This window comes from Chenopodium quinoa, unplaced genomic scaffold, assembly GCF_001683475.1.
Source record: "Chenopodium quinoa cultivar QQ74 unplaced genomic scaffold, ASM168347v1, whole genome shotgun sequence".
Classification (NCBI taxonomy): domain Eukaryota; kingdom Viridiplantae; phylum Streptophyta; class Magnoliopsida; order Caryophyllales; family Amaranthaceae; genus Chenopodium; species Chenopodium quinoa.
In genome coordinates, this window is record NW_018742385.1 from 121435 (window position 1) to 147618 (window position 26184).

General features: G+C 37.7%; 1 protein-coding gene across 1 annotated transcript; it reads left to right on the top strand.

The window, feature by feature from the left end:
- The first annotated feature begins 2258 nt into the window (after positions 1–2258).
- Positions 2259–3694, top strand: LOC110698769 (zinc finger protein ZAT11-like). Its single transcript, XM_021876294.1, has one exon. The coding sequence runs from the start codon at positions 3028–3030 to the stop codon at positions 3574–3576; it is 549 nt and encodes a 182-aa protein (XP_021731986.1). The 5' UTR covers positions 2259–3027; the 3' UTR covers positions 3577–3694.
- Positions 3695–26184: the final 22490 nt, after the last annotated feature.

Here is a 26184-nt window from a genome sequence, read left to right on the forward strand (position 1 = left end):
AAAAAAAAAGAAGAAGAAGATGTCATGTCCTTTGGGCTTTGGCCACCAAAAGTTAGCAAATGAAGTACCTTGTCATTATCAATATAAACACGACCGATTTTAGCAAGACACACTCATTTCTTGTCAAAATAATACAAGTAATAGCGTTCTAGATGTTTTCATCTAGTATGGACTATGGAGTATAGAGTTATGATGTCACTAATTAGCTCATAGTGAAAAGAAAATTAAGTGTACATAGTACTAGTCAAAAATCAAGAAAAGAAAGTTATAAAAGAGAAGGAACTAAGCTTAAACTACAAGTCTAGGGAATTTTCTTAAGCTAGTAGTACTTAGAGAACAAATTGTCTGGCTATTTATGTCACGCACAAAAATAATTTTGTCATATTTATACTGTTTTCTTTAAGCGAAACTGGTACCAACACTCTGAAGTATGACTTTTGGTGCATCCATCACCCTCTATTTTGTTTAGTGGCCAAAACACCACAAACTAATAACTTGGGTGCAAGCTATTAAAAAAAATAAATAAATAACTTGGATGCAAACCGCACTTGTAGTGAGTTTTCTGGACACCATTCTCACTGGAGTAAAGGAGAATTTTATCGATTTGCATGTCAAAAAATGTCCCGCCGTGTATAGGTTTCGGGGGTTATTTTGACCGTTAAAGATCCAAATCGAGCTCAAAACAAGCAAAAAAAAAATAGCGTAAATGACTCAATTCAGCTTAAAAAACAATGACACGCACATCGAGATATCTTATACTTCCTCTGTGCTTAGCTTCGGGCAGTCCCTATTTCTGGATTGGGTCAGACGATGAACGCTAAGACATACCGATGTGTGCTGTGTTATCGGATGGGTGTTCCATTGTTCTCTATCTCGACACCGTGCTCTGCTTGCTCTCGGGTTTTTACTGGGGATGTATTCGGCACAATGTTGATCAGGATACATTTGTTGATATTTGCTATAGGGATTTCAGCAAGAAAGGAAGTTGACATAGGATTGTCTGGAGGGAATGACGGGGCCCTCAAACCTGCCGATGTGTTACTTTATTCATGGGATCGTGGTCGTGATGTATGTGTCGACTTCACAGGGTCTTCTTCTTTGACACAGACAGGGCTATCTGACTTTGTTCCGGGACAGGTTGTGGCTGATGCGGCTCATCGGAAGCGGGTTAAGTATGAAGCTCGTTGTCTGGCGATTGGATATGGTTTCATTCCCTTCTCCTTTTCTTCGCTTGGGAATTTAGAGAAGGAGGTTGTTGCGTTGCTGAAGCGGATTCAAAGGTTCTCAATGACACAAGACATTGGGGCTCGTGCTGCAGCTCATATATTAACTAGGGTAGGCTTTGCTATAGCTAGAGGATTGGGGGCCCAGATTGTATCTCGACTTCCCACTAATTTATTGTAGGTTGTATGTCTTTTGTTTTTGAGATAATAATAATAATGATAATAATGATAATAATAATAATAATAATAATAATAATAATAATAATAATAATAATAATAATAATAATAATAATAATTGGAGGAAGCGAGTATTAAATGATTTTTTTTAAATATTCATTCTTCATAACTTAATATCATAAGGATTTTTTGTCGAAAACTACCTAATAAAAACTAAAATTTGTGAAAAACTACTTGATAATTTTTTTTTTAAATGTAGTTAGAGACTATCTTATAAAAGGTAAAATATTGTAAAAAACTACCTTTGGCCAGATTTTCATCGTTGACCCAACACAAAATACCCTGCTTTCATCTTTAAAACTAGTAAACGCCGCTTAATTATTGAAACTACATCTACCAAGTGGAAATCACCATCCAACCCCAAAGAGGGTGGTTGGGGGATGTTTTGGGTGGTCAACATCGGAGAATTGGTTAACGGTGAAAATCCAGCTAGAGGTAGCTAGTGTTTCACAACATTTTAACTTTTATTAGGTAGTTTCTTATAACAATTTTTTTTCATTAGGTAGTTCTCACAATTTTTGGGTTTTATTTTGTAGTTTCCGATAAAATGTCCATATTATAATGAATATATTTGATTGCTATGACGTCCAACTTACCTCCCCTAACTCTTAATTTGTTTTTTGGAAGAGAATTTTTATTATTGAAAAAATTATTAATTTTAATCTGATTTTACTTTAACAACCTGTGCATTGCAAAGACTAAGGGCTTGTTCCGATTTACTAAAAATAACTTAATTAAACTGAACTGAACAAAACTAAATTGAACTAAACTAAACTAAACTGAATTGAATAGAGCTGAAGTGAATTGTTTATAATAGAAGAAAATTAGGAACATAACTGAATTTATTGGAGCTGAAGTGAATTGAAATGAACTGAAATTAAGCAGAACAGAACAAACCTCTTTTTATTTTATTTTTTTGAAAAGGAAGTCTATTTATTTTTTTTACTGAATGGATGAACTTTCAATACCATAATAGCCATTTTCAATTAGAAAACACATGAGAAATAATAAATTGGCACGCCATCTAAATTGGCTATATAATCTTCATTGTCATGACTACTCATAAAATGACGACTTCAATATGTTGGTTCTTTTTGGTACATAATTACATGCAGAATTACGCTTACTAATCTAATAACTATGATAGTAATCTCAATTATGCATTATTCATTTTGTGTGTTACGTAGAATATGTTGTCAGCCTAACATTTTCCTTTCATTCTAGATTCTAGAAGTTCTAAGTTCGCCCTCAAGGTTGTTGAGAAACAATTTTCTTTCAATTTTTCTCATTTAACCGAATTTTCCACCTAAAAAAACAAATACTTCCCCCTTTTCCTAATTTCTAATTCACCAACTAAAGTACTAATATACATCTACTAGTACAAATTAATATAATATTTTACACTAGAACATTTTGGTAAACAACTAATTAGTCAAACTTACCATTTAGCAAAGTCAAACAAACTAACTCACTTGAATAACTTTATAAAAACCCTCAACCATTTAAACAACACAAAATTATTCCACAATACCCAAAACTTAGCAATCAATTACGAACCAAAGAAGATATGGTGCTAAAGAGGAGTAGAGAGGAAAACTACAACGTAGAAAGCACACTAGCTATGGCAAACTACTTAGTGATGTTATCACAAGGGCTAAAGACCGCAACTGTGACACACAATGAAGGTCGTGTATTCGAGTGCACAACATGTAACCGTAAGTTTCCTTCATTCCAAGCCTTAGGAGGGCATAGGGCTAGCCACAAGAGACCCCGAGCAACAAGCAACGATCATAACCACGATGACAATGATCACTCGACGGATCATACGATTAAGGAAAAGCCAAAGATGCACAAGTGTTTAATTTGTGGAGTAACGTTTCCATTAGGGCAAGCTCTAGGAGGTCATATGAGGCGGCATAGAGCTGCCCTTAGTGAGTCTTTACTCCCTTCTCCTCCTCATCTTTCTTTATCTTTGTCAAGTCCTCCAAGTTATGATTGTTCAATTGGGACTAAGAGAAAGGGTGGAAGTCTTTTGAGTTTGGATTTGGATTTGAATTTGACTCCTCAAGAAAATGGATTATTGGAGATGAAGACCGTTCCTCCTATTTTTGCTTGATTCTTTTATTTGTTAATCATTGTATGTAGAAAGTACACTTATTCTTTAATTTTGGTTTATTTTATTATGTTAACGAACTAATATTGGACAAATTTGTCAACTACTACTTGGAAAACTTGTCTACACGTAAATTACTACTCCTTGCATTTTTGTTTTTTTGAATTACTATTTATTAATTAATTAAATCATACAAGTAATAATTACTATTGCTACAACCCGTAGACACCTAAAAATGTCTCCCCAATACCAAACCCGATGATGAACAACCTTTCACCGCCATTACTGGTAGGGTTGAGTATTTAGTCTTTGGAGTGCTTAAATCCATGTTATATCCAATACATTTCATAAACCAATTCATTTCCTAGCTCATCATTTCCTTAAATCATAACTTGTTTTCCTCTTTTCGTGTCCACATCGCAAAATCGAGAGAAACTGAATTTTTGGCCTAATAATTTTGATCCAAATATTATTTGGTTGGATAGGCATTGAAATAAGCTTTCATTCCAACCATATATCATAACCCCAATTCTGATTTAAAACGAAGAAGATATGAGCCAAACACTAAACTCGGCCCAAAACCAATACCCTTCTACTAAAATGGCCATATCTTAAAATCTACAAATGATTTTGACCCGATTCCAATTGAATTGGAAAGTAGACTTTATAATCTTTTCAATAATATATTATATCCTTATTCCGAGTTACGGATAAAAAGTTATGATGATTTTAAAAACCTGTAGAAAATTGGAATTATCGCGCACAATATAAAAGCACCGTGTCACGGCGCCTGATGACGTGGCACGGTGCCTGGTTCCATGACACGGTAGTTTAAATTGTGTCACGGTGCTATTTTTGAAGCTTTTTCGCGTGAAAATCTACTGTGGCATGGTACCTGTTGTCGTGACACGGTACTTGTTGCCGTGACACGGTACCTGCTGTCGTGACACGGTATTTCTCACCGTGTCACGGTGCTTTTTCCGGGTAATTTCCGCATTTTCCCATACCGTGACACGGTGTACTATATCGTGCCACGGTGGACACTGCCGTGTCACGGTACGTGTGTCGTGTCATGGAATTTTCTCGTGTCTTTTCCGCGTAAACTCTTCACGCGTTTTCACTTCCCGTAGGTCAAATATGTCCCGCGTCACACCAATTTTCCCCGCGTCATGCGATTTTGCAGCGTGTCACGGTGTTCTCTGCCGTGTCGCGGTGTTAATTTTTAGGGTTTTTTTTTTATCTTTTTAGGGTTCCGTGTGTTCCCTCTACTCATTTTTCCCTATAAATAAGACCCTCTTTCTGCAGTTTGGGGCATAAAATCCTTCTCTCTTTCACACCAAAAATCATTCTCTTCTTTCTCTCTCATACTTTAAGCCTTAATCCTATATTCGTATTTACACCATTTTTCCCTTAAGTATTCCAAGGAGTCCATACTTAACTCGAGGTTCCGTCCTTAAACCAAGGCGTGGAAGGTATAATTAACAGAGGGTTTGGACCAAATCAACTCTACTTTTTATTTAATTTAATTTAATTTCCATTTGATTTATATTTTTTATTGAAGATACTAACAATGTATTCATGATGTAGCAATTTAAAGGAACGCGCAGAATGTGAGTAACTAATTAATTTAATTACTTATATTTATTCTTATTGCTAGTATCATGATTAGGTTAATTTATTATTCGATTTGACTAACGTTATTATTGTTAAATTGCTTCCAATATTAATGTTTATTTTATTTTATATTTATTAATCACCATATTGCATGTTTAAAGGGAATATGTAATTGAAAATCACGCCTAATAAGATAATTTGGACAACCGGTTTAGATTTCTTTTTAATCGTGTTGTTTAATCAAGTGGTCACGATATTTTAGAATTATGTTTTGTATTAATATTTTAACCAATTTAATATAATAATGAGCAAATTGAATATCTTTGTTTTCATGCCTTTGAGATCACAGGAATCACTTTTGACTATAAGAATCGAGTGGAGGCCAATATGGGCGAAAGTGACTCCATGACTCACTACGTACCATCATCTCCGATCCTCCTTTTGTGGTTCCGAACCATATGGAGTTAGTAATATCTTGGATTATGAATGGGGTGTAACCTTCATGGGTCAATCGTTGTTGCCTTTCGTTGTCCCTTGATCGTGGTTGCCTTTTATAATCCGTGAACGGTTTACAAGTTCCTTAAAAACTTGTTGGCGGCTCCCTACTTTCCTTGTCCCTAATCGTATATGTCAATTCCTACTTCCTATGAGTGTCAAGCATATTCACACATGCTTAACGCAAGCACACTTCGAGCGACGCCTACAATTTGGCGACTCCACTGGGGAGGATTCTTGGTTATTTATCATCGGTTTGAGTGATCAGTATTTAATTAAGATGAGTGGATGAGACTTGAAAGATTCTTGAAAAGTATTGTTGTGATTAATTTGGCATTTTTGCATATGCATAGACGTTTTAACATCGTATCTCAGGTCTGTCCCGTAGGGAAAATTGGATAACCTGGTCTTGAAAGAAGAAAACAGAGGCAACAGTCAGATTTCCTAACTGCCACGCCACGGCAGAGCTTGCCGTGTCACGGCTCTAGGCACCGTCACGCGGTGTTTGGCACCATGACACGGTGTATTCTGTCGTGTCACGGTAGTCCTGAAATCCTTCCAGTGGCTTTATTTCTCTTCTCACAGTCAGCTTCCTTCGATTATTCTGAAAAAACGTGTGTGTTCTACATACGTCTTAGCCCCAGGGGATTTAATCTCTATCAACCCAAAATCGCTCATGGAAATAAGGGTTCATCCGATTTTTTAAATTCACCCAAACCATGGAGTCGAGTTCGATTTCATCACGAACTCGCGAAGCCGCCCGTTGGCATACACCCTCAAGGGAGGCTGCCTAACTAACGCGTCCAAACTCTTAACCATGGTACCCTTTTGACACCAAATAAAACCTGACCATAGTGGAACATAGAACTGGGCCTTAGGTTGCGAACTTTTTTTTTGCATCATTGTGCCTACGTGTCCTATGTGTGTATATTTGGTCGTTTTGAGCCTAACCTTAACGATCTTTCTTTGTCTATGGTGGATTATTTTATGACTAACAATTGCTAATGGACCGTACTCACTTAGTAATAGCACAAACTCTAATTTTTTTTTTAAAAAAAAAAAAAAAACTGGAACTGCTTACCGTGACACGACAAAAAAGCCGCGTCACGGCAATCAGTACCATGTCACGACAGCCTGTATCACGCCACGGTGCAGGTTTTCCGTGACACGACAGTTGCACCGCGACACGGTGCCATAGTTTTAGTCCAGTTAGCTCCTATTTTGGTCTTCCGTGCTAATTTGGTCCACGTGTCAGTCACTTAATCACTCATGAGTCGAGTATAGTCAACACACTTTCTTTATGTTCCGACTTGAGTCGTGCACCATGTCGTTTATGATCATATACTAGGTTCATGCACCTTTTTCGTCATAATAAGAAATGAGTGGAGTTTATTCTCGCATGTTTTCAAATGTCTATTTTTTCCTTCCTTTTTTATCTTGAGCAATGAGTCAAACAATTAAGTGAATTGTTTAATTTCACAGTACTTGGTCAAGGAGCAGGGGTAGATTAATACGGTTTGAGTCATTACCGCAACAATCTCTTAAATCCAAGAGGCGTTCAAAGAGAATTTCGCCATCTCCACATTAATTATCACCTTTCAATGGCCACTAAGGAAGATATTGAGAACATCAACAAATCCATCGAGACACTGTTTGCCATGATGGAAACCCTTACCACTAGGGTCACTACCATGGAACAAAACAAGGTCACTGTTTCTACCCTTGACAAATTGAAGTAACAAATTAGTAAGATTTTCGAGGATTTCACTTATATGGAGCAGCCTCCCACTCATTTGGATGTGAAAGACAGGCTCCCTGAAAAGTTCTCCACTGCTAATATTCCAAAGTTCAAGCCTACTGACAATCCAATATTCCATTTGAAGGCATTTTCTACAACCATAGCTCTTAGGGATTCGGCGTAACACTCTTCCCTACGGTGTTCCCTCTCATTAGAACATGCTTGCCAACAATGGTTTTATTCCCTAGATGCCAAGAGTACTGTGACTTGGCAAGATGTCACCGACAATTTCATGAATCGTTACAAGTGTAACATTCAAACTAAAACTTCTTAATGTGAACTCTCCATTCTCAAACAGAAAGAGAATGAAGGCTTCACCGCTTATCTGAACAGGTGGAGGGAAAAGGCTTCACTCTTGGTAGATCCTCCCGTAGAAAGAGAGATGGTTCGCCTCTTTATTCAAAAATCCGACTCATAAGTATAGGGAACATCTCAAATTTCTTCCACTGAACACTTTCGAAGCTGTATACGATATTGACATCAACATCGAGGATGAGCTAATAAAGACTGCTGGTAGTAACAATAATAACGCTTGGAAAAACAAGAAGAACGACCATCCTTCTTCTTTGTCTTCTAAGCACGAAAATACTACCAACAATATAAGCCAAGTTGATCTCAATGAAGTGTTAGCTCTTGATGCTCCATTGCCCAAGATGAAAAGAACTTACACTCCTTTAGGAATGACTTATCATGCGACCTTTGATCGCCTTTACGGTCAAGGCTTGATCACACCTATTGGGCCATTTCCAGAGCCAAAACCTGAATAAAGGAGCGCCAAATGGAATCCCAATGCCCATTGGAAGTACCATCAAGGAATGGGCCACACTACGGATCAATGTTGGAATTTGAAGGACGTCATTCAAGACTTGATGGATGCAAACAAACTTCCTGTCCCTCCAGGCGGCAAGAAGTAATGGACACAAGGCGCACAGCAGATCCTTCGTGCAAGATTTCATGATTTCTTTTTCTTTATCATTCATCTCCATTCCCCAATTCAAGTCTAGCATAGGTTTTCCATTTTGAATTTTTATATGTTTCATGTGTTTCGTTCACCTTTTCCATTAATAAAATGAGTAAATTTCCTTTACATCTCGATCATAGCATTTTTCATTCATTCTCAAAAAATAAAAAAAAATAAAAAAAAATTACCGAATTAAACATAAGGTACACCAATGACTTGAGGAAACTTTGTGTAGAAACCCATTTGTGTTTCCCCAAAACCAAACCCAGTGATGAATACCTTTCACGTCATTTGATTATCGAATAAAGCGAAAGTGTGAACAATCTAGTGATGAGGATGTTTTTATTAAAATATCTCTTCTTTCTGTTTTTGAAAATATTTCTTTTCTTACCTTATTTTTGAAAAACGTGCATTCTAGTTTAGTTTGGTCCATGATAAGGGTCCAATAATGGTGTAGTTGAATGGGGTTTGAAAATACCTTTCCAACGATATATTATAAGCCCAATTCCGATGAATAATGAGGAAGTTATGGCCAAAATACTAAACTGGGCCGGTTTGGTTTTTATATGTGGCCCAATGATCTAGAGGAGGACCTATTATTAATTATCATTCCTAAAAATATTAGGATTGATTATAGTCTTCTATAATACTCTAGAAGGTTCTTTTAAATCCTAATGGAGTTAGGATTGATAATTATGTTTTAAAGAGTTTGAAATTGAATAAAACTACTCCTTTTAAGAATCCTTATTTTGTACGAAGTGGAATATATTCAGATTTTATTTTTGTAACTTATAATCTTTATCAAAATTTTATATGGTTGTATAGATCTTGAAATTATCTTTCCAATGATATATTAAAATATTAAATCCGAGTTATAACGGAAAAGATATGAATGAGACATGAAACTTTATTCAAAACTGACACCCTTCCACTATTGGTTTGGAAAGTAGACTTTAAGAGCTTTCCAACGACATATTATATGCCTTATTTGGACTTCTGGATCAAAAGATATGATAAAAACAAAAACGCGTGAAACTGATTACTAGGGCCTGGCGCTAAGGCTTGGCGCCTAGCGCTAATTGCCAGCGTCGACGCTAATCAAGTTTTATGCGCGTCAGAACTCTGTTTCGATTTTCTATCTTTTTTGGCTGATTTTCTCTATAAATAGTGTTATAAAAACTCCGTTTTCATTCACCAATTCTCACCAACTCTCATCAAGATTTTCTTGATTATTCTCTCTCTCTCTTTTCTAAACTAGCCTTTTCTCAAATACAAAATTCAGCATTCGCAAGACTTAGATACACCTAGCCATATTCGAAGTTGACTTCGCCCTAGACGTGAAAGGTTTAATTTCTGAGGGTTTGGTCCCAAATCTCTCTTTCAATTATTTAATTTAATTGTTTTGTTAATTATTATTTTCCTTGAAGTTACTAACGCGTGTATTTTGTTATTAGAAAGAGGTACGAGGCATCCAAGTAACTGCTTTAATGGTTTTATTGATATTATGATGTAGAAATCATGCTTAGGTTGTTATTATGATTCCTAATGTTGTGTTAGGGTATTTTGATCTTCCTAATATCATGTCTAGGGTAACTTTAATATCAAGTATGATTAAAATTATGATGCCTATTATGTTCTTCCTAATATTTATGATTGTTAGTATCATGTTAGGGCTACATATTTGATCTTTATTGTTTAGTGACATGCTAGGGTTTGTTATTAATCTTGTTAGTATCATGACTAGGATCTTACTATAATTATGCTTTAACATGAACATGTTTATGATTATAATTATTTTTATTGAATATTATTATTATGTTGCTTGATTTATATTATTGTTATTGCTTGATCACGCCTTTATGCATGTTTAAAGGGAATTGGTACTTGTAATCACGCTTAATAAGATAATTAATAATCTTGTTTAGGGTTAGTATGATTATAATTCAAGTGATCGCCAATAATAGTTTTATTTGTGCATTAATATTCAACCAACATAGATAAACAGGTTTAGGGTTAATCCTATTGATTGCATGTTAGTCAGAAAGCGCACATGAATACGATCAGAATAAAGTAGAGGCCTATTATTAGGGCAGGTTCAATCTCTTTTAGGTTGGATTTTTACCTTCATCCCCGAACTACCAGTCATGGTTCCAGACCTATTGGAGTTAACGATCTCTTGGATCGTTAAGGGGTGTAACCTTCACCTCGTGAACGGTTTACAAGTTCCTAAAACTTGTTGGCGACTCTTTTGCTATATCTTCTTTCCCTTTGGACGCCACTGTACTTTAGTGTATGATCACAGTGGGGTTCAAGTTTGGGGTAATGCTTGAAATATTCCCTACACTTTGCAACCCATGTCATTCCCTGTTAACCGTTCAATCACATTCCATTTCTTCATCAACCACTTTGAGCCTCGTCTAACGTTTGGCCTTCATTTCTTCAACCCACATTCACTCAACCCTGGGATTGGAAGATGTGTAATTGTATAACATTAAAAAAGCAAGTAAAAAAAGTAGCAAAGCAACAATAAAACAATGTCTAAGGGCAAGTGTTCTAATGTCTTTGATATGAACACGTCTCAAATTGCGTCTCTCATCGAGTGCTTGGTACCGTGCTTGAGAAACATGAATGCTAAGTGAGTGATGGATCGCATGATCTGCGATTGCCTACATTGATTCAAAATAAAAAAACAGAAATTCAAAACACAAAAAAAATATATGAAAAATAAAACTTGCAAAGTCTAATACATAATTGCATATCTTGGGGCTTCTCACGGGTCTTGAGCCTTTTACCCCTTTCTTCCTTAAACCATCAACTTAAGCACATTACACACCTTGAATGACCTCTTTGAGGTGTACATACACTTGTGCAAAGTTCGGTTAGAGCTACGTTTGGCCTGATTCCTAACGGATACGTAGGCAAACTCACATCGAGGTGTGGCCATATTTACATTCATATACTTGATCGAGTCAAAGATTATCCAATGTTTACCCCTACCCATCTAGAGCTAGACTTGGAAGCTTGAACCCACATCATTTATCCTACCTAGCCTAAAGAGTCACCATCGCGAATACATAGCTATATCATCTTTTCCTTAGGAACCCTTTATCGCGTAAACTTGTTTCCCCATTGTGCATGTTTCAAGACAACATTCATTAGAAGAAACATTGTATACTTGATTAGCTTCCTGATCTGAGCAATATTCATTGTTTCACGCATCGCATATCGTGCTTAGCTCCTTGACCTAAGAAACATTTAATTTATTATACAATACTCATCAATCACTTCATCTATATACGTGCTTAGCTTCCAGACCTAAGTGACGTTCAAGATCGTTTCTTTACACCATATATGATGCTTAACTGCATGACCTAAGTTCATTCATCTATCGTGGCACATGATGTAATCGTCCTTAGCCTCCTGGCCTAAGAACATGCATCATGCGTACATTATTTTCAAGATAAGCAATTTAATCCATGCGATTCATTTTGTCTTGCTCAACGAGGAAGTTCAAAAGTTCTTTCCTTTTCTTCTGGAGAAAAACTTTTTCAAAATACTTTATTGAGGGAAGTTCAAAAATAAAATTTCATTTTTCACGTCTTTCTTATTCGGGAGAAAGTCGGTACCCTCCACTCGTCTCATGAAAAAAATGATGGAAAATTTTTGCTTTTGCATTTTTGGTTGCTTGTGTCTGCACACACACACCATACACACACACATAACCATAAGTTATACACATGTCATGTCGTGACAAGTTAAACTTTGTCAATTCAATCATAGTCTATACGAGTCCCTTGGCAAATTTTATTTTGCAGGTCTCACTTCACTATAAAAATAGAGTAGAGGCCAATACGGGCGAATGTGACTCCATGAAATACTTCATACCATCATCCCTGATCCTCCTTTCGTGGTTCCGAACCATATGAAGTTAGTAATCTCATGGATTATGAATGGGGTGTAACCTTCACGGGTCAATCTTGTTACCTTTCGTTGTCCCTTAATCGTGGTTGCCTTTTATGATCCGTGAACGGTTTACAAGTTCCTTAAAAACTTGTTGGCGGCTCCCTACTTTCCTTGTTCCTAATCGTATATGTCAATTCCTACTTCCTATGAGTGCCAAGCATATTCACACATGCTTAACGTAGGCGCACTTCGAGCGACGCCTACACAACCTAATGTAGTTTCCGCAAAATAAAAAAAATTAAAAAAAAAAAAAAAAAAAAAACCCTCTAATATAGTTTTCATTGTTGTTAGTCTACAAGTGACATCATAATAGATATTAATGCATTTAATTAGAAATTTTAAATTAAGTATTGTCTTGAACATTTTTGTGGCCCAATAAAGCGAAAGATTTAAAGGGACCCTAGGCAATGGAGACGTATTTCACACACAGAAGAAACACCGAAATGTCAAAGGCCATATTTTTAAAATTTGATAAATGAGATATTAGGAAGTAATTAAAGAAAGAACAAGAAGAAGAACGGTCGAATGCAACTAATTTTAACTTCTTACTTGGGTTTTTTTTTTTTTTTTTTTTTTTTATTTTGTTATTTTTTTCAAATAATTAGATTTTAAAAAAAAAATCTACCCACTGACTCAAGTCGCTCCCTCTATTGGGTGTCAAGTGTCAAATATTACACCTTGCTCCTCGTAGTTATTGCGCAAACAATTGCATAACGAGGGGCAAGAGTAAAATAACACATAAGGTAAATGCATATCCTAAAACTCATTTTGTTAGAAACCACCTTTTTAAAGCAATTTTTTGTGATAAACTACCTAATAAAAAAAATATTGTAAAAAACTACCTATTAAGATAAAATTATTGTAAGAAACTACCTATTAAAGCAAATAATGTTATAAAAAAAGCTATTATTCGTCGGACTTTTATCTTTGACTAATTTCTCCGGCGTTGACCATGCTCGGCCGGTCACATGATAGGTTGCATTGTTGGTAGGGTATGAAAAAATAAAGGTTTTAAAAGTTCACGTGATTGGCAAGTGGGTGGTCAACGCTGGAAAAATTAGTCAATGGTGAAAATCCGGTTAAAGGGTAGTCTTTTACAACATTTTCATTTTAATAGGTTGTTTCTTACAACATTTTTTTATTAGGTAGTTTCTCACAAAAAATGGCTTTTAATAGGTAGTTTCTGACAAAAAGCCCTATCCTAAATTTAAAGTGTTGGAAAAATACCTGTTGATTCCACGAATAATATTAGCCAAATTAAGAACTTCCCTGATCGCTATTGTTGATTCCACGAATAATATTTGTTCTCCTTCAATTGTATCATGGTTTGGAACCCACTGACTTAGAAGCGAAATACGCAACCACCAGTACAAGTATCCTATTGACGCACGCCCCCAAGTTTTATAAAACAACCTTCATAATTCATTTACCCGAATTCGAAGGTTGGAATTGCTTAAGAATTGTTCAGATCTCAAAATGTTAGGTTTGTCTTTATGTGCTTAGGGATCAATAATATTGTGTTATTAATTTTTAAAAAGAAGAAGACAATATTCGTATATATATGTATCAAAAAAATAGGCGACAAATAAACAAACCCACTCAAGCAAATTAGGTGGGCCCGGTCGGACAACGGCCCTCCCGGTCAGCCACAAGTATTCCGTGGAACGTTTAATCCTCCACGAGCGCGGATCGTCAGACCTTGCAATTATCTGATTGCATTACCATTTCGATAAAGTAGTATCATTAAATGATTAGATAGTACCATTGGGTGAACATATATATAGTATCATTGAATATTCATTAGTACTATGTATGAATGTAATGGTACTATATATGCATTCAGTGGTACTAAGGGCCTGTTCTCTTCAACTTAATTTCATTTCAGTTCAGTTCTTTTCAGCTCAGTTTAACTCAATTCAGTTCATCTCATTTCAGTTTAGTTAACTTCTTAATTTCCTTTCCTCATAAACAGTTCAGTTTAGCTCAGTTCAGTTCAATTCAGTTTAGCTCAATTCAGTAAATCAGAATAGGCCCTTACTATATGCAGATTTATCATCACTAAATATCCAATGATATTATATAATCTTTCAGTGGTATAATTAAAAGTTATCCCACTTACCTATTTCTCTCATCACTTTCTCTCTTTTCCATGTGTTTTTCAATATTTTAGTATTTGTTATGTATTTGCAAATGCATAACCATAATGCATTACTAATTCCTCCTCTATTAGGCAGCCTAATTAATTAAAAGACTAAAATTAAAAAAAAAAATAGCACAAAACCCCCAAAATGTGCATACTATCCAACAATTGCAATTTATAAATCACAAAATTCTTACTTATATACATGGTCAACCATTAGTTGATAGTGTGACGACCTCTCATACAATAAGTGAAGGGGGGACGGTGATTAAAAATTTGGTGTCCAAATTATGGCTAAGCTACAAGAAATACCCCTAAAGTCAAATTATATTTAATATTGTAATTCGGTGTATTAAAATTTCTAAACAAAATATGAAAACTACCACAGCTCAATTTAAATCTTGCACAAAGAAGCCTTAAAAAAAATTACAAAAAAACATTTTTCACCATCTAGTACAATATTCACATGATGCATACAATAATTTCAAAAATTATTTGTTTTAACTTCTAATATGAAGTACAAGTTTATCACACAAATACAATGATGAAAATATATATATTAATTCACAAATATAAAAAGGGTGAAGGAATTGGTACCAGAACAAAAAATGCATGGCAAGAATGATTGTGGATATCATTGTTTGTGGAGATACCGATATCATATACTGTGTCCATATCAATTGAATTACAGAATGACCGGGTCCAAGTTAAAAGACATAATGGTCATATCGGTAAATACACATAATGACAAAGATATCGGCTTATCACAAATCAACACGTGACGTCGATTAATCAACATTTTGCACAAATGGGACTTGCATGATATGCAGCCACCTGGCAATTGAAATCACCATAAATAAGCAAGTTTATCTCATATTAAAGGGTAGCATTTATTACTCCCTCCCTCTCTCTCTCTCTCTCTCTCTTTCTCTCTGTCTCTCTCTCTCTCTCTTTCCCCCTCTTTCCCTCTCTCTTTCCCCCTCTTTCCCTCTCTCTTTCACTCTGTTTATGTGTAACACCCTAGAAATTCCTTCCTTTTAAAATACCTGTTTTGCTCTTTATAATACGAATTAGGAAAATCTAATACATTATCGCCACCCTAAAAACGGCTAAGGCAAATATCAAAGACACATAGCGGAAGACTCTTTTCAAAACCTTTCAAAACAAGTCAATTTAAAAGTTAAACCAAACGAAAGTAAAGTAAAGTGTAATCAACCTATAACTTGGAACCATTGTAGGCCCTTATTAAAACGAACAAATACTTAAAAACCTTCGTGTTAGTATCACAAGCATAACATATAAAATAATTAAAAACAATAAACCACATCATAATCTTATGGAATATAAGCATGATTCACTCTTCACTCATTCCCATCATGAATATGATTCATCACCTGAATAACTTATCTCTACTTGCCTCTACTATTCGCCATTAGAAATGGGTCGTCGTAAGGCCAAGGTAAAGACAAGTCCAAACAAAAAAATACAAACATACAATCAGTAAAGTTGAGTACATAAGCGTAAAGAAACACACTATCATGCTTTATTCCTATAAATCACACTACTTACCTTGTTGCAACTGTTTTCAAGCATACAACACACAACATGAACATTCGCTGCATGACTAATTTGGCGCTAGAAGGAGGGGTTTAGAGATTAGTTCTATTGCGTAAGAACCTAACACAGTAAAATTATGACTAGAAATAAAAAAAAAAAACCATAAAATAATACAAAATCAATAAGATAGTTAACTCCAGCATAACGGCCGAAAATGGAACATCAAGCCCAGAGGTTGAGATAGAGTATGAGACTCATATGTTAGAGTGGAATCAATTCAATATGCCATTAACACAAGAACCACATGTTGGCACAACATCAGATCCCATGGCCGTTTTTACTCCGGAGGATTTGGAGATAGCAGCCAAGGTGATGAGGGAATGACACAGTTGGCAGAATCTGACAGAGATGTTTGTGGGACAATATATCAGCAATAGAGTTCGACAGAGAACTTCAAGAGAATTGATGGCAGTAGGGAAAAAGTCGGATGAGTCTCTAAGGGACTACATCAGAAGATTCAATAATGAGGTGAACATAATACCGAATTTACAACAGGAGATAGCCATTATGGCATTGATGAATGGTCTTAATGACTGTAAGTTCAAGCGATACCTAACGCAAAAAAATTTATCGACGTTAGCAGCAACCTTTAATAAGGCTCGTTAAGCACACCTAGAGCTGTTATTTACTATGTGAATCTGAGTAGAAAAGATTGGATGAGGCCAGCATCGATGAAAGCCAAGGGAAGAGATGCGATAAAATATGGTATGTTTTATCGGAATGTCGGGCATTACAATGAAGAGTTTACGTAGTTAAAGGATAATATTGAGGAGCTGAGAAGGAAGGACACTTAACCCATTACCGTCTACATACAGGGGGAAGTCAGCCACTGCCACCTTATCGGCAAATGGAGCGTCAATAGTTAGAGGTGAGGCCTGAAGGGTAGCAGGCCGAGATAAACCGACAAGGGGATGGTGGGCAACCGCCATCGTTAACAGGAAAAAGATTGATGTGATAACTGGTGGACCAGTACATGGTAGAAGAATAAGTGGAGCTAGATAGCATTTATCGGAGCACCTCCATATAGTGAATGCTTTGGATGCCGATAGTTGTCCTTGACCTTCAAATATACCCGATGTGGTGTTCACTAAGAGGACGTGCGGGGAATCGTCTTTCCCCATGATGATCCCTTAGTGTTGATTATAACGATTAACGGGCTAAAATGAAACAGGTCTTGGTTGATGGGGGTAGTTCGACAAACATTTTGTTTATGCAGGCTTTTAATGAAATGATGACAGGGAGGCAATATCTGACGCAGGTTTCCTACCCAGTGATTAGGTTTAATAGCTCAACAGCAAGGCCGAAAGACAACATTGTCTTTCAAGTTCGGTTTGGTGAGGGATCAGCTACAAGGGATGTGATGGTGGAGTTCATTGTAGTGGATGTACCATCAGCATACAATGTCATTCTAGGAAGGCTGATAATCCATGATATAAAGGCTATAGTTTCGACTTACCATCTAACCATAGCATATGTGTCCAATATAGGGTGTGTGGAAAAGGTGCACAGAGGGCAGGTGATGGCAAAATCTTGTTATGTAACCACCTTAAAAAACCGAGAGAAAGTCCGGTCGTGAATAGTCTAAAAAGGGACTAGGAGCCATCAGTGCATGACTGGTCAATGGAAAAATTTGATATGAGGCTCGTAATAGTTCCAAGGCCGGCACTTAGAGGATAGACAGTGTAGGTTGAACTCTAACCAGGAGTCCGAAGTTGAACATTAAAGGTTAGGGCTGATATGGGTGTTGAAATGAGATGTAATCTGATTAGCTTGTTGCGAGAAATTGCAGATGTGTTTGCCTTCTCAACAGACAAAATGGATGGAATACATACTGATGTTATGGTGCATAAGTCAAATGTTGATAGAAAGTTCAGGCTGATAAGACAAAAGAAGCAAAACTTCTCAATAGAGAAAATTAAAGCAATATAATCTGAAGTAAAAAAACTCTTAGCAGTCTGATTCATAGAGCCTTCCATGTACCCGAAATTGTCAGCAATTTAGTTAGGGTGAGAAAGCTGACAAGTAAATGGAGAATGTGTGTTGATTTCATGGATTTGAATAAAGCTTGGCCCAAGGACTGCTATCCATAGCCTCGGATAGATAGGCTGGTAGACTCTACATCTGGTCATGCTATGCTCAGCTTTATGGATGCATTCTCATGATATCAAGTAATCCCTCATGAGTCAAACAGAGAAAAAATAACTTTCATAACAGATGCAGGGGTCTACTGTTACAAGGCCACACTGTTTGAATTGAAAAATGCTAAGGCAACTTACCGAAAGTTGGTTGACAAAATCTTTGAAAAGTAGAAGGGGCAGAATGTGAAAGTGTTCATGGATGATACAATTGTGAAGAGCAGGGCTAAAGAAGATTATATTACTAACTTGAAAGAAACTTTTGATACTTTACGACATTATTAGATGAAGTTGAACCTAGAGAAGTGCCTGTTTGGGGTTGCAAATCCTAACAAGGTGAATACAATACTTGAGATGAAAGAACTAAAAACAAATCATGATATACTAAGGCTTACGAGCAGGCTAGCAGCTTTGACTTGGTTTATCATTAAATCCGCTGATAAGGCCATCCCATTCTTTGTGGTATTGCAGTAGAATAAAACCTTTGAATGTAGAAAAGATCAAGTTGAAGCTCTAGAGGTGGTAAGGAATCATTTAAGGTCCCTGCTAACGGTAGCAAGGCCTGAACGAGAAGAACAATTGCAACTGTATATTTCAGCATCTCTAAACACGGTAGCAGCAGTGTTGTTGGTTGAAAGGAAGAAGCAGCAGATGCCATATATTTTGTTAGCCACGTTCTAAATGCAGCATATTGTTGGTATCCAGTGATAGAGAAAAGGACTTTGCTGTAGTGATTTTGGCAATAAAGCTATGCCTTTACTTAGATGTTCATGCAATACAAGTGTTAACTAATCATCTGTTGTAAAAATCGCTACAAAAGATGGGTATGTCAGGCCGATTGTTAAAATGGGCAATTGAGTTATTGGAATATAAGTTGGTTTATAAGCCGAGAGTGTCAATTAAGGTGCAAGAATTGTCAGATTTTTTTTGTAGAAACCTTTTACAACGATGAAGAAGAACAATTGGGAACATGGAAGGTATCAGTAGATGAGTCAACCAATACAACTAGTTCAGGTCCGGTATCGTGATTACGTCGCCAAATAAAGATGTGTTTGAATATGCTTTGAAGTTCAAGTTCAAGGCTACAAAAAACAAAGCAAAGTATGAGGTAGGGATCTAATATCCGTAGCGCCCCAAAACCAGACCTAGTGATGAATACCGACCTTTCACGTCATTTGATTATCGAACAAAGTGAAAGTGTAAAAAGTCTAATGATGTGGTTGTTTTTATTAATATATCTATCTTTCTGTTTTTGATCAAAATATTCCTTTTTATACTCTATTTATGAAAATAGACAGTACAATTTAGTTTGGTCCATGATAAGGGTCCAATAACAGTGTATTTGGATTGGGTTCAAAAAGACCTTTCCAACGATATATTATAAGCCCAATTCCGATGAATAATGAGGAAGTTATGGCCAAAATACTAAATTGTGCCCGAAATGAATTTTATATGCGGCCCAATGATTTGGAAGAGGGCCTATTAATTATTATACCTAAATTTATTAAGGATTGATTTTAATCTTCTAGAATATCTAAAAGGTTCTTTTAAATTCTAGTGGGATTAATATTGATAATGATATTTGAAAGAGTTTTATTTGGAATAAAATAAATGTTTATGATAAATCCGATTTTAATTTGATAAACATGAAATTTGCTGCTTAATCATATTAAGAAAAGGATTCCGTACAAAGCGCGTTTTATCTTTTAATTAGCGCCAGATGACAGAGTCTGTCGCCTTGCGCTAGCTAATGCATGTCGCCTGGCGACAGATGCCAGTTTTATTCCGTATAGAACTTGATGTACTTTCTATCATTTTCGGACTATTTTTCTATAAATAGGGGTCGTATCTCCCCGTTTTTATTCATTAACAATCACCATCTAATCTCTCTTCTCCCTCTCTTTAAGCTAGAAGCTTTTTTCTCTCTATTCATTTTCTAGACTTTTCCTTTTTACAAAATTCCACATTCACAGGTTCTAGTCACACCTAGCCAAGTTCGAAGTTAACTTCGCCCTAGACTTGAAAGGTTGATAATTTCTGAGGGTTTGGTTCCAAATCTCTATTTCAATTATTTAATTAATTGGTTGCTTTAATATTTTCCTTGAAGTTACTAACGCGTGTATTTTGTTATTAGAAAGAGATACGAGACATCCAAGTAAGTTGTTTTAATTATTCTTTTGATACATAAATCATGCTTTAATTATTTTTATTCCTAGTATCATGTTAGGATGTCTTTATGATTCCTAGTATCATGTTTAGGATAATAACTAAGATTTCTAATATCATGTATGTTTCTAGTATCATGTTTAGGTTGTTTCCTATTCTTACTAATATCATGTTAGGGATAAAGCTTTAATCTTTATTGTTTAGTGATATGCTAGGATTTGTTATTAATCTTGTTAGCATCATGTCTACGATCTTGCTAATAATATTATTATTCTTTGAGAATATTATAATGATTGTTGTTATGTTGCTTGATTACTATTATTATTATTATTATTATTATTATTATTATTATTATTATTATTATTATTATTATTATTATTATTATTATTATTATTATTACTATTACTATTACTATTACTATTACTATTACTATTACTATTATTATTATTATTATTATTACTATTATTATTATTATTATTATTATTATTATTATTATTATTATTATTATTATTATTATTATTATTATTATTATTATTATTATTATTATTATTATTATTATTATTATTATTGCTTTATCACGCCTTTTATGCATGTTTAATGGGAATTTGTACTTGTAATCACACTTAATAAGATAATTAATAATCTTGTTTAGGTTAATATGATTATAATTCAAGTGATCGCCAATAATAGTTTTGTTTGTGCATTAATATTCAACCAACATAGATAAACAGGTTTAGAGTTAACCAATTGATTGCATGTTAGTTAGAAAGCGCATATGAATATGAGAAGAATAAAGTAGAGGCGTATTTTAGGGTATGTTCAATCTCTTTTAGGTTGGATTTGTACATTCATCCCCGAATATCCAGTCATGGTTCCAGACCACTATGGAGTTAGCGATCTCATGGATTGTGAAGGGGTGTAACCTTCACCCAGTGAATGGTTTACAAGTTCCTAAACCTTGTTGGCGACTCTTTTGCTATAGCTTCCTTCCCTTTGGATGCCACCATGCTTAAGTGTATGATCACAGTGGGGCTCAAGTGTGGTATGCTTGAAATATTCCCTACACGAGGCTAGACGACTGATTTTGATAACTAACTCGCAAATAGTGTCAAGCCAGTTAAGTGGAGATTACAATGCAAGAGAGACATCAATGGTAAAATACCTTTAAAAGCTCAACCATTTAACACCTCATTGGAGCATTTTGAGGTCAAATTGGTCCTGAGAGCAAAAATACACAAGCTGATGCCCTGGTAAGGCTGGCAAGTTTGAGTTTAAATGCTTTAGAGAGGATAGAATTGGTCGAAATCTTGAAGCAGAGTAGTGTTTCAAGTGTTTTTTGGATTTCCTCGGATACTGGTCGCGCTCTACTGGCAATGAGACTGGGACACCCGCAAAAAGAACGAATATTCCTTTACCGGAATATTCGCCTCCGACGATCAAGTTAGCGATTTCAAACGGAAAAGGCTAGAGAGAGAAAGTAGAGAGAAGTTGGAGCTATTTAATGCTCTTGCTTGTAATGTCGTAATCCACCCCTCCCATCATAAATGATTGGGGTATTTATAGGGGTGGGAATTTGTGCCCCTTTAGGGTTTGTACCCTAAAATTCTGTGACATGATTGGCTGCGCAATCACGTGATGCCACGTGTAATATAGGGGTGCCGTTTTACGACTTTCATGAATATCTCTCGGAATTAAGTCCATGACGTAATATGGCCTTTTTGATGTTAATTTCAAGGGTTTTGTTTGCCTTAAACTCGTGGCATCTTCCCATAGTGACACATGTCATCCTTTGATTGGGCCACGTGTTGCTACGGGATTGGTCCACGTACATGGGTATTTTTTATCCTGAATACGTGGCATCTTCCCATAGTGACACGTGTCATCCTTTGATTGGGCCACATATCGCTACGGGATTTGTCCACGTACATGGGGGTATTTCTTACCCTGAACATTTGGCCCTCACAGGGGGTGGCTCGTACGATAACGGCCGCCTCCTCTGATCTTAACTTACCTTGGTGCGTACGAATATATAGGGAGTTGGCAGACTGTTGAGGTACTTGGGTCTAGGGATGTCAGTGGGGCGGGTCAAGTAGGAGACCCGCCCCATCCCCGCCCCAATGGGGCAGGGATGGGTCTCGGTTTGGCGGGTGGTGGGGCGGGGATGGGGATTAAAACCATACTCGCCATGGGTGATGAGGCGGGGGTGGATTTTTAAGTTGTACCCGCCCCATCCCCTCCCCGCCCCACCCGCCCCCACTTCGTACCCGCCTCATCCCCACATCTACATATCTTTTAAAGCAAAATTATATACTTTTATTCTATTTATAAAATAATTACATGAAATACAATATTAATGATAATACTTTGTACGACACTTATATTATAACACAAAATTGTGTATAGAATGTTTTATTTTATAATTCGTATTAATTATGTAAGATTGTGTCTTTGAGATACTGATATTAGGTGGATCTTGGGTGGGGATTAGGCGGGTCTTTGGTGGGGATTAGGTGGGAATGGATATCCAAGTGGGGGTGGGGCGGGGATGGTTTTGGAGTTGTACCCGGTGAGGCGGGGATGGGGATGAAAATTGAACCCGCCGCGGGGATGGGGATGGGGATGGGGATGGGGATGAAAATATTAGGTTGGGATGGGGATGGGAAGGCCAACATCCGCCCCGCCCCATTGACATCCCTACTTGGGTCGGTCCGTCTCATTTGAAGTTGGCCGTATTTGGCTAGCATACTACTTTCGTCCGCCTAAGAATTCTCTAGCGGACGCCTTTCTTTGAGAAAGAAGTGGACAGGGTAAGCCGCCTCAATTTTTGGGGAAAAGCGGACGTCTATCTATTGAGATGGAAGCTTTGAACCGTCTATTTTTTCCGTCATTCTGGACGCGTCGTTATTAGGCCGTCTCTTTTTCCTTTCATTCTAACAGCATTATCCTTTTGCCCCCTGAAATAGGTTTTTGACCTCATTTTCACACTTTGAAACTTTATGTTTTTTAGAGAGAGATCAGAGCTTTTAGAGAGAGAAAGTGCTAGTTTCTTTGAATCTTCAAGAGCTCCGCCGTGCCTTTGAGTTTTTCGGGCACATTTTTGAATTTTCCGGTCAACCCTCAGGACTTTTCAAGTTTTCTACACGTATAGAGGTAGGCCGCCTGTTTTTTTTTTTTCCTTTTTTACTTGTATTATTTTTTTTACTTTTCATTTTTTAAATCTGGCTTAACACTCGGCTTCGTCCGTTTCTTCTCATGAGGCCGGTCGTTCCCCTAGGACTGAGGAGTCTAGAGTGGACGGAGACGAGTCGTCTCCTTCATGGAGTGGGTCCATTTCTAGTGCGTACCAAATCACCTCCACCTATTCTTCTCTGTCCCTGCAATCGAACATGGCAAGAACGATGCAAACGCATGACCTTCATGCGGCCAGAAATCCAGACGACAGTCTGGTGAACCTTAGAACTCCTTATGACCCCAACATTATAGGCTTAGAGACTCCTTCTACTACTCTCACGACCGCTTCCACGGGCACTCATTGCTCGGCCGTGGAAATAACTTCATCTTTCGAAGAGCGCCAACGTGCATAGGGTGTCTATTCTACAACTGGGGTGTTCGGGCTGACCCCTGAGCCTAGGTCCTCACAACGAGCTAGCTCGGCCAGACAATCGGCCGGGTTGCGATCTCGTGAGAGACCTCTTTCCTCTTCTAGGGCGGCCGTTACTGGGCCGTCCTCATCGGCTCCCTTACCACCCCATCTCCAACATAGCAGGTCGGACAGGCCAAGAGTTGGGATCTCTATCAACAACCCGTTCGACCTGCCCCCTCGCAGTGGCCCTTCTTCGGAAACCAGGGCGGCCGCTGCTAAAGACAAGGGTAAAAGTCCCTTAGTTTCTGAAGAGCCTCCTTCAGCTAGGGGCGGCCATGTCTTTAGAAGCCGAAGCTCGGCCGAGGCAGCTGACTTGGACAGAGTGTTGTCCTCTAAATGTGGTACTGCCCCTCACCAAGAGAATGAGGAGGCTGAAGAAAAGGCCGAGGCTGAAGGCGAAACGGCCGAAGGAGAGGAGACGACCGAGGTTCCGGTCGCCAACATAGACAACTTCAAGGATCCGTACGACTGTACAGTGGGTAGCACAGCCTTGGGCTACCTCAATTACGTGTTCGAGGAGTACAAGGAGTTCCTCTATTTCGGTGAGGGCTTCGAATTGTCGGCACCACGGAAATCTCACTTCGTAGCCGCGTGGGAGGATGAGCGGCCACGATGCAAAGACTTCTGCGTCTGTAGGGCCGCCTTTGATGTTGGGCTTCGCTTCCCCCTTCACCTTTTCATCCGCATTTTTCTAGACGAATACAACATAGCCCTCTTCCGGGTGATGCCAAGCAACTGCTGAACATGTTCGGGTACCTGGTGACGTGCATCCGCAAGGGCTTCAAGCCATACTTTCCGGTTTTTTTGTGACATGCACTCCATGACCAAGCTGGAGAAGAATTCGGACGGCTGGTACATCCTTAGTACCAACAAGGATTAAATGATGGTGGTCAACCGTGTCTCCAAGTGGCGAGACTGGAAGAATTGGTTCTACCGCATCAAGACTAAAGATGTGGAGTTCAACCTTAGGATGAACCGATTTAATGCCAAGCCAATTCAGCTTGGCTGCGGGGTCCATAAACCGTACAAGCCACCCATCCACCCCAGCCAAGCATACCAGCTTGAATACTTTGGGGTCAAGAAGGTGAACAAGGAGGGCAAGATGGTGGCCGTCCCTAAGCACTAAATCCCTTTGGCCAGTTGGCTTAGGGATCCAACATTTATGTCGGCCTGCGGCTTGTACATGAACTTGCCCTAAGGTGGGCTGTCTAGGTTTCTCATGTACGCTTATTGTTTTGTTTGAAAATTTTTCTAACTCTTTTTTCCTTTTCTATTTTTCAGCGGAAGCGTACACTATGTTGGATCCTGAACAGAAGGGGGAGGTTGACATGTCCGAAATTGACTTGGACCGTTACAAGGCTCGTCAAAGGATGTACGAGCAAAGCAAGGAGGTGTAAAACCTTTCTAGGTCTAGCGTTTGTGTTGATAGGTTGGAAAGAGGCTTCTTCCTAAGCCTACATGGACGCTGTTCCGAATATGTTTTTTTTTTTTGTCCGAGCTTGTATGTTTGGAGCAAGATCCCAGCTGTATCTACACGGACGTTGACAAAGCGTTATTGAGTTTAACTTTTGCTTGCTCTTCACAACTGTCAACTCCAACCCCAAGGGCCAAACGAAAGCAGTCGTCCTCGGCTGCAAAAAATTACAAGGACGAGAAGGCGTCCAAGCAAAGGAAGACGGTCGCATCTAAGACCACTTCCACCATTGTGGAAAAGACTACGTCGCAGACTGCTTCCAAGCAGTCCAAAGTAGAACAACCCCGGCTGGGTGATAACGCGGTCTCCAAGTCCATGGATCCGGCCGCCACGCCGGTCCATGACGAGTCCGAAAAATCGGATGATAGGGGTAAGTCGACCCCGGCAAAATTGACCGGGCCTGAAGTGACTCCGCCTGTCCAAAGAGTCTAAAAATCTGATTGGCTTGAGGCCTCTCAGTCTGCCAGTGACCAACCTGGCCGCACAGGTGAAGAGGGTGATGAGCCTGCAACACCTCCTTCATTCACCTTCAACCCCCTTTCTCCTCAGAGCTTCTCAGATGGTAAGTTTAAACAGTTTTGCACACTCTTTCTTTTTTTAAGTTT

Bases quoted from the DNA above. Each gene is read 5' to 3' on its own strand.
- LOC110698769 (XM_021876294.1), top strand. From the start codon at position 3,028: ATGGTGCTAAAGAGGAGTAGAGAGGAAAACTACAACGTAGAAAGCACA.